Source organism: Panicum virgatum, chromosome 4K (assembly GCF_016808335.1).
Source record: "Panicum virgatum strain AP13 chromosome 4K, P.virgatum_v5, whole genome shotgun sequence".
NCBI lineage: Eukaryota > Viridiplantae > Streptophyta > Magnoliopsida > Poales > Poaceae > Panicum > Panicum virgatum.
The window spans coordinates 33128974-33142363 of NC_053139.1; the positions used below are offsets into that span (position 1 = coordinate 33128974).

Sequence of the window (13390 nt, forward strand, 5' to 3'; positions counted from 1 at the left end):
CGATAGTGATTTAAAGTTTGTCAACCTCCTCCTCAACGTTCATGGTCTTTGGTTTCCATTGCCCATAGCCCGTTGCATTGGTCTGGTTTGGTTTGTCTAGAATTGTAGAAAACATAATTTTGATCTTTAATTAGGGGTATGAAATAAAGTCAATTTACAAAACCAACTATAGAAACCTGCACTAGGACCCTTGATAAATTTAATAAAGTTTTTAATCATGTATGATTAGAAGATGATTACCAGACGAGATAAAAAAGATAAGGATAAATGAAAAATAATATATCATCACATGTCGGACCCAGCGTTAATGTGTTATAGATATTCTGTTGGAACAATTGCGTGGATCTAGTCGCAGCCGCCATGGCCCCCACGTGCCACCGCCACGCCACGGCCACCTTCGGATCTGCCACATGCCGCCGCCATGGGAGCTAGAGCGAGGGTGGGAGGAGGGAGAAGGGCCGGTGGGGGGAGGAGAGGCAAGACGCCGAGGGGCAGAGGCAAGCGCGGGCGCGCGGGCCAGCTCGAGGTGGGGCGATGGAGCTCCGGCGGCCGCGGGCCCCCTGCTCCACCACCGTGAGGAGGAGGTGGCGGAGAAGGGCCCGGGGCTCACGGCGAGGCCGACGCCGGTGGCTGGGGTGTAGGTTGCCGGCGCTCGAATGGAGGCGGCAAGGACGACGGGCGGCGAGGCTGGAGGTGAAGAAGGACGGCTTGGGCGCGAGCGATTGGGGAGGATGAGCAGGGGAGGTGAGAGAGAGTGGGGAGCGAGGGTGCCGAGTGATTAGGGAAAAAAGAGAAAAATATCTGATAAGCGGGCTCTGTTGTTGTTGGTAATTGATATAGAGTAGGAGATATAGAGTATGACAGATGCAAAAAAATTAGATGTAGAGTTAAGAATCTCGATAAACAGACAGAAATATTTTTTTAAAAGATAAAAAAAAAGTACCATGAGCTGATAGCCTAACTTTGTGAATCGAGGAGCGGACTGTCGAGCGAGGCTCCACTTGGCAGGACCGTCTATCGAATCATCATGCTTTGGTGCAGTAGGAGGAAGTTGGCTGCCGCCCGGCCGGCGCTTTGGAATAAAGGAGGAATAGTGCTTTTTCTTTCGTCGTGCCAACCCCAGAAAAAAAACGCGACTTTGCAGCGCACCGTCGTGCCAACCCCAGAAAATGCGGCAGGCAGCCGCTTGCGGGAGCGCATTTCCCTACACGCCACGTCAGAGCGGAAAGGTTCTCCGCTACTGACGCCGAGCACAAGGCCGTGTTTAGTTCCTCTCTCAAAATTTTTTTGGAAACCGAATCTTGCCGTCTACTAGTACTAAATAAAGTTTATTTATAAATTTTTTACATGAATGAATTGTAAATCGCGAGACAAATTTAATGAACATACTTAATCTATAATTAAACTATAATTAGCAAATAGTTATTGTAGCATCATTGTTGCAGATCATGGATGAATGAAGCATGCTCATTAGATACGTCTCGCGATTTACAACTCATCCGTACAAAAAGTTTTATAAATAAACTTCATTTAGTACTCCATGCATGCATGTGTCTAAGTATTTAATGTGATATTTTTTGGTGTAAAAATTTGAGATCTAGGCATAAACCTGAACGGAAATGACCGAAATAGCCCCGCGGGGCTTCGGTTTCGGTTTCGGTTTCCTGCGGTTCCAGGTCCGGACCGCATGAATTTCCCCGCGTCCGGCCGAAGCGTCGCTGACAGCACCGATAGGACCAGACGGAACGCGACAGCACATGGTGGTGGTGGCGGGCCGTCACCGTAGTCTCCGCCAAATTAAATGTCTGCATCGCTGGAAGGCGCATGCATGTGGATCCACATGACCTTGCCGGCGTCAAGTTCCACGGCTGCTCATTCATTCAAATTACTAGGATCATTAAATAATCGGCGTTCGAGGTCCTGGTCGACATCCCGTGATGGGCGGGGTTGGCGACTGTGGAAAAATTTGGTTCCGTTCGTTCAAACAATTGCAACCTTACGTTATGCCACGGGCTCCGTCAGGGGCATAACCGAACTCTCTCGGGCAAGATTTTTTTCTTTCTTTCTTGTGTTCTCGATCACCCACCGCATCGTGTAGTACTCCATGGTCGCTGATGCCCGTAGTCCGTGGACCGTTCCTTTCGTCGTTGCTTCCACGCAACTTCGTGCCTATCGCCAATGGCATTTATTGATTTCTACGACAGGAACCATGAAAGCGATTTTGCAGGGAAATCGCAGGTCACAGTTGTCCCCACCCCACTTGAGTACATTTGCAAGTGGGTCTTATGGCCTTTTCTTTTCATTTTTAAATTTTCTTGGTAAAAGAGAGCTTCCTTGTTATAGCGTCGCGAGTTCGAACCCGGGCGAGCGCAGGTTTGGGTCTCGTTCGGTTCCCGGCGTCCATTTACCGTGTCCAGTCTCTAGCCAACCCTCGCTCCGTGCTCGCGGTCCGCGGTGCGCGCCGCCGGCGAGCTGACGTCAGCCCGGCGTTGGGGCCCACGTGTCATGTCGGCCGAGAAGACCCAGATGGCGGAGGAACCCCTGCTCCCCGCGGAGGCGGGCGCCGCTGCGGTGCCGCCGGGGCGCCGCGAGGCGGACGCTGGCGGCGGCTTCTCGTGGCTCACGGCGCTGGGGTTCCTCTTCCTCACCTTCAACTCGGGCATGGCCATCTATCGCTCCAACGGGGACGCCGCGGCGGTCGCCTTCGTGGCCTTCTCCTACGTCGACCTGGTGCTGCTGTTCTGCTGCCTCCGCTGGTTCGAGAGCGCCGCGCCGGGCTCGCCCGCGAGGGGGCACCTCAAGGTGGCCGTGTGGGTGCTGACCACCCTCCTCACCCTTGCTTTTTCCTACAAGGTGGCGGCAATCATGCCCGTGCCGGTGCAGATCCTCGTGTGGGGAATGGCCGCGGCGACCGTGCTCGGAGGATTTTACGCCTTCTTCCTGCACAGGGAAGGCAAGGTCAGTTCCGACGGCCGTGCTCTTTCTCCTCGTTTGGCTTTACTTTTTTTTTTCTTTTGAATTTAGTTTGGCTTTACTAACCAAACTGATCTGGCTTACTAACCAAACTGATCTGACCTCAATTCGCGCCTCATCAGAGTTAATTACTTGGTTTCGCATCTATAAAACATATAACACAGTGAAGCTCCGAAAAAGGGGGAAAAAGGAAGAAGAACGCGCTATGTGTGTTTGATGGGTGGTGATTTAAAATTTGGTCGGCACGAGAATTTAAATCTTGGGGAGCGCTATGACTTGAATTTCAGTTGGCACGGGAGTTTGAGTCGTGCTGGATGTTTTGATTTTTGATTTCAAGTATGATGTTAGGAGTTTGTTGCGATGCGTTTTAAGGTGAGGCACGCAACGCTTGCACAACCCCATCAGAGAAGAAGCCCATTCTCAGAGTTGAAGCTGGTGCTCCCCACCGGGGAGAGCTCGCTTCTATTATTGTTGTGCTGACTGCTGAGGCCCCGTTTGGGAGGGCTCGTAGTCCTTGCGCCGGCGGAGCCGGAGCTGGAGCAGGTGGAGCCACGTTTTTTTTTTTTTGGCTCCGCGTGAGCACCTGGAAAAAGGGCTCCGGCTCTCCTCCGCGCCCCCCGCAGAAGCGCTTCGCGCCGCACCCAGTTTCGTAGCCGCTCGTGGAGCCGTGCCAAAGGGGGTTGTGAACGTTGGTAAATCTCGCGTGTTACCTTGGCCAATTGATGCTTTTGACTTGGAGGTCTGTCCGGAAAAGATAGGAGTCTATGGTATGAATTTAAAGATAAACATAAGAGTCCAAAACTAAACAAGATCTTTCTCAGTTTTAATGTGTATTAACAAAAGTCTGAAACCATATATATTATGTTATAGCATAAACAAGCTTCACTTTCAATTCACCCACTAATAAAAAGTTTCACTTTCATCCAGTGGACATAACTTACTTTGCAAATGAAAACAAATAATAAAAAGCCAGTTTATTGAAAAGAGTTCTACACTATTTTCTTAAACAAGCACAATAAGTCCCAATGAATTATCACCGCGATGCCGGCCCTGCAGCGTCCTGGTTTGGCAACAAACAATTTTGAAGCGGAAGTAGGAGGGGAGACAATCAGAAAATGTAAGTCCTTTTCTCCATTTTGTTCTAGTCCGGGATGTTTTGCATATAGCACTTCCAGTTCCACTATTAGGTTTCATTATCTAATCCTCGGTGTCTGTTTTGTGCAGCCCAAACGCATTTGATGATCACAACATCAAAAAAATTAAAGCATGTGCATCTCATACAAAAGGGAGTCCATGTGAGAAATAATCCAGTCCTGGGGGTGCCCCGCTCTTTGGTGCGTGCTCTTTGTTGTGGGCCGTGATACGTTCTTGCAGTACTGTGTAAGTGTGCAAGCTGTTTCTTTTGAGGCACCTCACTGTGCATTGGAGGGCATTTTCATTGCGACGCGCATGGCTACTTCTGCGCCAGGATCGGCTAACCGTGCTCCGTTCTTGTTGACCTTGCAACTTGTCTGTGGTCATGGAGACTAATAAATGTAGCTAGTATATGATTCTCTTGGTCCAGGATGGGAGTAATTTGGCTGATTAACAACGACAGCTAAAGACCTAATGTCTCTTGCTCTCACTTCATTTTCTTTTGCTTCATTTCACAAATTACATTTTTCTATGCGCCTAATGTTTTCATATTCTGGTTAGTGGTTATAATATTATTCCCTCTTAATATTTCTGGTTCTTTTCGTTTTTGCTTTTTTGTTAGTCCTTTCCTTTTTTACTTTAGTTTTTTATGTCAAATTTGGCTTTAAGAAAATCTGGTTTAATTATGTACGTACCTTTTTCTACCTAGTTTTCTTGTTTGGCAACAAGTCTGAACAATGGGCCTCCGTTACGGATCAAAACATTCTAAACCTAAGCTGCATCAAAAGTCATGGCAAATAAGTCATGAATCACAAATCCTAGATGTTAACTACTTCCTCCATTCCAATGCCTTTTTAGATGCATAGTATTTACTATATATTTAGACATAAATTATATCTAGGTGTGTAATAAAATAATGTATTTAGAAAAGCCAAACCGAGCTATAGTTTAGAATGGAGGGAGTAATGATCAACAAGACAACAAGAACTCACTATCAATTCAACATTATAAATATACACGTCACAGTTTTAGGGCTACTTATTTTTCCTTTTTCGTATTTTGAAGATATCACCCCACCATTTTTTTTTGAAAAAAAGAATATGTATACTTTCATACGGGCACCTGTTTAATGACGTTTTCTTTATATTCTTTTTGTGCTGCAAACTATTCTCATTTATGTTTACAAAGTGTTGACCCTTAAAAATTCTTTTCATGGATTTGGATATTTCATTTTTCTGTTTTTGAGTGTTTTTTATTTTTTACTGAAACCCCTATTATATTTGAAACAGTACCTGGCTTCAATTAACTCAAACAGCATCAAAAGATTCTGCAAAGTTACAATCTCCATTTCTTATATAAGAAAATACATTGTATTTGCTTATTTCCTTTTTGTACTGAGGTTGGACGTTTGAAAAGGATGAATAGGTTCACTCATAAAGTTAATGGAAAGTAGTTGTCAAAGACGTTTTGAGAAACATAGCTACATCACTACAAAGCCGAAGCAAGGTATGTGATATTTTCTAGAGGAGCTTTAAGATATTGACTTGGTAGAACTGGGTTACTACAAGTTGAACAAATTGTTCCAAGGCTGCTGTAGTCAAAGGAAGTTAGATGGCATCTCTATTTGGTGATTGCCGTTGGAAAGGTATAACTGAAGGATGAAACCAGGAAGTGGTGCCCCCTACATGGTTTTAAATAGCAGGCTATGCCAAATAGTGGCGTATTTTTTCCCGAGGCTAAGAAGCTATAGCGGAGGCTATTGTGGGCTATGGCAAATAGCAGTTTACTACTAAATCATGAAATATACAAGTAATAGAAGCACACAAACATATTAATTAGCGAATTTTATAAACATAACTATATTTCTAGAGCTACGGAAATCGTACTTAAGTTGACAATACAATAAAATTCATACAATCAAATATTCAGTTGTTCAAAAGACCAAAACAGTAGCAGTAAGATAAGGATAAGGCTATAGCGGCGCTAAAGCTACCCATTTAGTGCAGCTATAGCCCAATTTAACGTCCATAGCTGTTATAGAGGCACGAATACAAATAGCGTAGGGGGAACCCTCTAAAAAAATAAAGCAGAGATATAGCCAGCTATTTAAAACCATGCCCCCTAGCAAGTCAACGCTGAAGGACAATTGTTGCTACCTTATGGCCAGCGGTCTCCTCTTTCAGGTGACATATTTCGATAGTCACTGTAATTGATCAGAAATCCAACAAAGCAGTTCTGAAAGGGACCTGTGTAGTTGTGTGTGTGCATCTCTCAAAAGAAAGAACCAAATGAATCCAAATAAAGCTTTCTTGATTTCTGAAAGAAACCAGCATAGATTAGTAGTCAAAGTCTTCCTGGTCAGTGCTGGATGATGAAAAGCTGTTGGATGAGTTCCGAAGAAAGAATGGGAAGAGTTCCTAACGCGACTGGTCAACTATCAAATTCTTAAATCTTTGACTAGCTGATCCGAATATTGACTCATGTTTGGTCAAGATTCATTCTGCGTTGGTCCAATGCCACAGTAAAAACTATAATCAGTTCGGCTGGGCGTTAAAATTGGCACACAGGTTCAAGGAAAATCGTTTGCTAAAAAACATGCTTTGAGCTTAATTATAAGACTTCTTGTTTAATTCTTGCTAAATATATGTTATGTAGCATCCATTCATTCATTATACACGCATTCTTATTAAGTTTATCCTCTGGTTTGTCGAACAAACATGACAGGACTTTCCATCATTGTTTTGCAGGATGGCTAAGCCGGCGTGGCACAGCTTGGTTAGGGAGCCTTGTCCTGACTTCGGTATCAAATGGTCCGATATTCCTAACCAAGGTAAATGTTTTTCTTAGGAAGATTGGGCACAATTTGGACCTATTTGGACTGCACCTGGGGCATTTTTTTGCCACCACCGACCTATCCTGCCAGTCTCGTGGAATCCCATGGTTGGCGACTCTCGCTGTCGGGACTGGCCGTGGTGGTCTCTTTGTTGCGCCCGCACCTTGTCGCCCCAGCTCGCTCATTCCCACACCCATCGCTGTCAGACTTGCCATTGCTCGCCGTGAGCGAGAATCCAATGGGCATCTGACGCGCCGCCGCCGCCGCCGCAACCAACCGCAAGCTAATGATGATACTACCCGCTCGCTCATTCCCACGTCCGCCGCTGTCCGCCTCGCCATAGCTCACAATGAGCGAGGACTCATCGGACACCGGACACGCCGCCACCCCCGCCGCCACAGTCACCAGCCACTGCCGCGAACCATGAGCTACCCTTGTAGCGGTAGCCATACCATACTCCCCATTTACCGCCGCCTCTACAACGGCCTACGAATGCCGTCGGTGCCTGAACTCGCCCGAGCTCAAACTTCACCCAATGAAGTCCAAAACGTGCCTGATTTTCCGACAGAAAACATGAGCCTTGCAAAAGGAAATATACTAGTAAGGACCCCGAGTAAAACTGAAGTAGGATCAGTGCTCTCCCTGTCGAGCTCTTGCCACGGAAGGAATAGAGGGTGTTTCTTGTTTTATGCTCTGAGAGACCTATTTGCTTACTACAACAATTTAGTCGGTGTCTACGTGTTGCGTGTTGGTCTGTCTCTGGAGTCTATGTTTTTATCTGTTTTGAAAAGTCCATGCTGACTGTATCTAGTAAAGCGACCCACAAGTGAGTTAGTTGCAAATAAGGGTGGCTGAACCTGATGGGCAGCTCTATTCCATGTGTGTATCCGTTTCCAAGTCATGGGTCCGTAAAACATTGTGAGGCGTGTCTTTGTTATGTGATATTATTGATTAGTATCAGAACATGAATGTGGTGATTGGTTTTGGCTACCAATGCAAATTCGCCTCCGGATTGTCGTTAGTCGCTGTCATTGGAGATTCTTTTGCTCGTCATTTCTTCCTGGCAACGGTCGTCAGAGATGTGACTACCTGACTGAATCTGATTAGCCAAACATTCCGAAGCTGACTTGTTCACTGGTCGGCCTTATTAATTTGTCAGCTTATCAACTCCATTCTGTTGGTTTCTTTGGCAATGGACTAACAGTTTCAGATCGCAGCTGCTGCGTGTTTTCTTGCCCGTTTTCACCTTTGACGGGGAACTAGAGGAGAAACAAGTCAACCATTGATTTTCCCTGGCTTCTACTGTTTGCTTTCAGCGTTTGTATGTGCAAGGAATAATGCCATGTGTGAAAATTTGCACACGTTCCTTTTGAGATGATTCTTTACACATGGCATCACTGAGGATACTCGCTCTTTGCACCGTGGGAGCGGGCCAATTTCCAGCTCAGAATCCGCTTATCGTATCTTGCTCTAATCTTTTGCTTTTCTCACTCTCTCTTATCTTTTTATTTTTCCAACATACATGCTTCATTGCAGAATGGGATGTGTGCTCCATCATTTGAAATCAAGATTCTGAATAACACGGTACCTGGTTTAGCTGTTGCCCACTGAAACAAAATCAGCTCGGCTCAAGCTCAAGTGAATTTCCGCAAACAAGAAGCTTCTGAATAAAACAATGGCGCCATTTGGCGGATTACAATTCAGTGGCTTCGACTCGAGCCATCACGGTGTGCACGACAAAATATTTAGTTCAGAAAAAGATATATTAAAATCAGATAAATAAAGAATTACACAGAAATATATGTCTTGAGAAGGTGCTCGACGGGCAACGCCTACCCGGCTAGGAGCTTTAAGCTCTAAGAGTAACAAACACGAAATCCACCGGCTTGATGAAGAACGAGGTGCTCAAGAGATGGAATATCAGCTCACTAGCACGCTTTCTTGCTCTCCCAACAATTTTTCTTCAATCTTCTCACCAAATCTCACTTGGAAGTCAAGGGGTGAATGCTAGGGTTCTTGAATGCTCAGGACAGAGGAGAGCTCGGGTTAGGTTAGAGAGAGATAAGTGTGAGGGGGTATGGGGGTATTTATACCCCAGCTCCAAAATTAGTCGTTGAACTGTTAAGTTTTAGAGACTCCGAAAAATTCTTTGGAGACTCTGGACACCCCTTCTCCGGAGAGTCGGAGACTCCGGAAATGTCCGGATACTCTGAACATCATCGCCAGAGACAAGTCAATATTCCACAGAAACCCAAAGTTTCGGAGACTCCAACTTTTGGAGATTCCGAACTTTTCTACAAAAAGCACTCCAAAGATATCCAATGTGATGTGCAAGTGCAAAAGTGTCTCTTGTAGGTTTGTTAGATCATCTTGAGCACCTTTTCTATGTAAGTCAATAGAAATCATGTCCCTCTCTTGATAGTACGGCATTTATATACTTAATTTTAAAATATAAAAGAATTTAAATCATCTCATTGCCACTTTTGTCCATCATTTCCTTTTTGGTGGCCATCTCCATGACCTAGCGTATATACTCCTTCTCACATATGTTTATCATTCTCAATAATAGCATTAGTTCCACAAGCGTGCGTCATTAATGAGCCAAAACCCATTAAATGAGTCTAGATGTTCTTTCACCTCCGATACCCTGCACGAAGTCTGTGCTTAATGTTAGCCATATCTAAAAAATAGAGATTTTGACACAAGTCAAACAAAAATGTCGAGCACCTTCGATAAGTTTAGCAGTCTGCTTGATCCAAGCCATGAACAAACAACACAGAAAAATCTTTCTTACTCACAAAGACAAAGAGCTCATGAAAATCCTGGATGCAGCCCAACAAATGAAAGCTCGTCACGTGTCACAGTAGGAAAAGCAAGCGAAGGTTCCCCAATGCAAGTGAGTGTGAAACACAACCCCCCACCTCTGGTTTTAGGGGGGAATTAAAAGCTACAGCGTCAACCAACGGTAAAATCGAGGAGAGGTCCAAGCGATAACCAATGAAAGCGAAACACACATCTTAAAAACATAATGGCGACCTTCGGCTCGGTTCGCTCTCCGACGTTCAGGGAGACGTTCGTAGTAGTTTGTGTGCAATCTTTCTTCAAGGGTTCGGATCATCGCCGTTGGCCCTCGCACACAAGGGGCTACTGTTGGGGATTGGCACCTCCGGAGAACGGAACCCGAAGGTTCTAAGCCTGCCCGGGACACTCAAAGATTGTAGTGGTCCTACGAGAGCTTGGGTGGGGGGACCTCTCTGACCTTCGGGATTGGAAGGCCATAGGATCAGTGAAGTCTGGACTCACAGGCGCCGAAGGTTCACCAAAGAAAGCCGCAAGTCCTAGGACTCAGGTGGTGATCTTCGGCAGTGCTAGGACACCACTCACTTGGAGGGTGCGGGGGGGGGGGGGGGGGGGAGTCTATTCCTTGTAGGCTGCGACAGGAATCCATCCCATCGTAGAAGCGCCTTTCTTCTTCCTCCGCCTCGACCTCTGCTTCCCGCCGCCGCCCTCCAACCGCCACCGCGCAGCCTTCTGCTCACCCCCACCGTCGGCCACTGCCCATCGGGGGTCTGGCCCCGCCCGGCCGACGACGCTCCTGCACCTTCCCTCCTTTCGATCTGCCACCACCGTCGGGCTGCCGCCACCCTCAGACCCTTCTCTAGGTCCGGTGGCCATATAAGCCCAGGCAACCCAAAACTCTAATGCTCTGCCACTGCCCTCCACCACCCCGGCCGCCGATGACCTCACCGGTAGCCGCTTCCCCCACCAACCACCCCTTCCCAGCCACCCCTCCCCCTCCCCTAGCTCGCAGCCCCCGCCGCCGCCATCACCATAACGAGCTCGGAGGAGGAAGAAGCCTCTGCGATTGATCGATGGAAAATCGCATATGCGATAAATAGATTTTCCCGACACAAGGGGGAACATGTGAAGGGAGGTGGACCCAAGGCCTGGGGGACCTTAGACAACACATGAGAAATGTGATCTTGTAATAGTGTTTAATTTGTACACTCCAATCCTCCCCCATGAATATGACCATTAGACCAGAATATTCCCCAATGAATGTGGGCATGTGGGGGGAGGGTATTCCTAGAATCATGTAACGAAGGTCGAGGGTATAAATACCCCCTCGGCCCCTCCCATTTACCTTGTAAAGGGTTGATTCTTTGAAATATAGTACTATTTACCGTCGTTCCTTATTGTTTCATTGCACATCATTTGTTGTTGTCCATCTTCTGTTTGGGTTTTGTAATCTAGATCCCAACAGCTAGGATGTCGACCCCAAACGGCAGGCTCTGCTGAGCCTCTACGGACGGCGCAGGCAGTATATATGTGTTACGGAGATCAGTACGGAGATGCCATGTTCTCCCGCCAACGCAGCGCCATGAATGGGAAGTGGTTCTACCAAGGTGTGGCCGGGTTGTCGGAGCTCATGCCAGAATTATTAGGTGCAACCCCGGTGAGGCTAGGCTGCACTTATCAGCTGCCGGGAGCGGGAAAACAGCGCCTGCAGTACGTCATGGCTTGTCATGTATGGATAGGGACCGAGTGGCATTCTTGAGCTCGCTTGAGGAAAAAAGATGATGCCACGCAACACAACTAGCTACCGATGAAAAGTAGAATGCATCACTCTTGCGTAGATAGTTTATCCGGAGCCCGAGTCGTTTTCGCTGTCTGAAAGTCTGATTGCAACATATAAGAGTACAAAATTGATCAATCTCTATTTATATCTCCATATCTACTATCTTACTATTACTAATTGGAGGCTCCTCTTGAAACCTCCAGGTGATGCCACCTAGAATCCTAGGTGGACAGTATAATAAAATAGAGAAATCCTATAAATTCTCACAAAAATCAGAAACATCTGGCCATCAATTCGGCAACTCTAATCATAATAGCCATTGGATTTCTTTTCTTTTTTAATAAATTACCCACCTTTACCATTATGAAAATAAACTAAAGTAACCCCGACACATGTATCTAAATTACCCACCTCTGCCATTATAAAAATAATCTAAAGTAACCCCTAATCTTCATGTAAATTACCCACTTATACTATTATAAAATAATATCTAATAACCCCCTAAATTTTTGTATATATTATCCAATGATATCATTATAAAAAATTAAAATAAACCCCACATCTGAATCAAAATTATATTATTATAATAAAAATCTTAAAGTGCATCAATAGAAAATTCTAAATTACTATTTTTATCATTATTAGTATATTATTTATGATATTATTTATATAAAAATACTAATCATAATGTGTGTGTCACCATATATTCATGTATAAGAGAAGAGATAAGAATACCAATTTTCATGTTGTTCACATAGCTTAAACAAAATGTTCAATTAAATATATATCAAACATATATAGAGGTATGACGCAAAGTAAGAAAAAAATTGTTAGTAACTAAACCTATCACATTTATTACAATTACATAATAATAAATATGTATCTTTATAATATTGGATTAGAATATTTAATTAGTTAAAGAGAGCGTGCGATAGATAATTATCAGATATCTCTAACTAGCCTGTGCGGGAGCACGGGTTGATAGACTATTTTCTAAAGTAAGCAATGATTTTTTGATCCATCAATCGAAATCCTAATCGGAATTGGAATTTGGAACCCGAACAAATCAATCCATGTCCCAATCGAAACCTTGACAATTAATATATCATGCAAGCTTTGTACACGGAGTGTGAAATAGCAAAAAATTGCCAGTTTCATGTAGGTCTGGGTAAAATTTATATTACCCGTAGAATCACACGGGCATTATGCTATATCTATACCTATTACTAAAGCGAGTAAGGTTTCCACCCAAATTTTTGGTTTGGTATGTTGGTTTGGTCCATCTGTGTTATTGACAGGTGGGTCTTAGTCCATCCCTTATGTGAGTCGGACCGACCACCTTCATCCACGACTCGATCACGTATATCCCTACAAATTATTCACATGGACACGAATACGTATCCGATACTTATATCAACTTTGCCCGTAGCAACGCACGGGCATAATTGCCTAGTCTATACCTATTACTAAAGCGAGTAAGATTTCTACCCAAATTTTTGGTTTGGTAGTTGGTTTGGTCTGCCTATGTTATTGACAGGTGGGCCTTAGTCCATCCCGTATGCGAGTCGGACCAACCCTCTCCGTCCACGACTCGATCACGTAGATCCCTACAAATTAACACATGGGCATCAATACGTATCTGATACTTATATCAACTTTATCCGTAGCAAAACATGGGCATACTTACCTATAATTTCTAAAGCACATATGGTTTCTACCTAAATATTTGGTTTGATCCATCTCGTGTCATTAACAAGTGGACCTTAGTCCATCGCGTATGTGAGTCGGACTAGCCCTCCATCCATGACTCGATCATGTAGATCCCTACAAATTAACGCACGGACAACTATACGTATCCGATATTTATACCA

General features: G+C 44.9%; 1 protein-coding gene across 1 annotated transcript; it reads left to right on the forward strand.

The window, feature by feature from the left end:
* Nucleotides 1–1690: 1690 nt before the first annotated feature.
* On the forward strand, nucleotides 1691–7940 carry LOC120703693. The gene is made up of 2 exons (XM_039987847.1): nucleotides 1691–2958; nucleotides 6855–7940. Exons 1-2 carry the CDS (start codon nucleotides 2506–2508, stop codon nucleotides 6861–6863), a joined length of 462 nt encoding a protein of 153 aa, XP_039843781.1. The 5' UTR covers nucleotides 1691–2505; the 3' UTR covers nucleotides 6864–7940.
* Nucleotides 7941–13390: the final 5450 nt, after the last annotated feature.

Coding starts and splice junctions, on each gene's coding strand:
- LOC120703693 (XM_039987847.1), top strand. CDS start 2,506: ATGTCGGCCGAGAAGACCCAGATGGCGGAGGAACCCCTGCTCCCCGCG.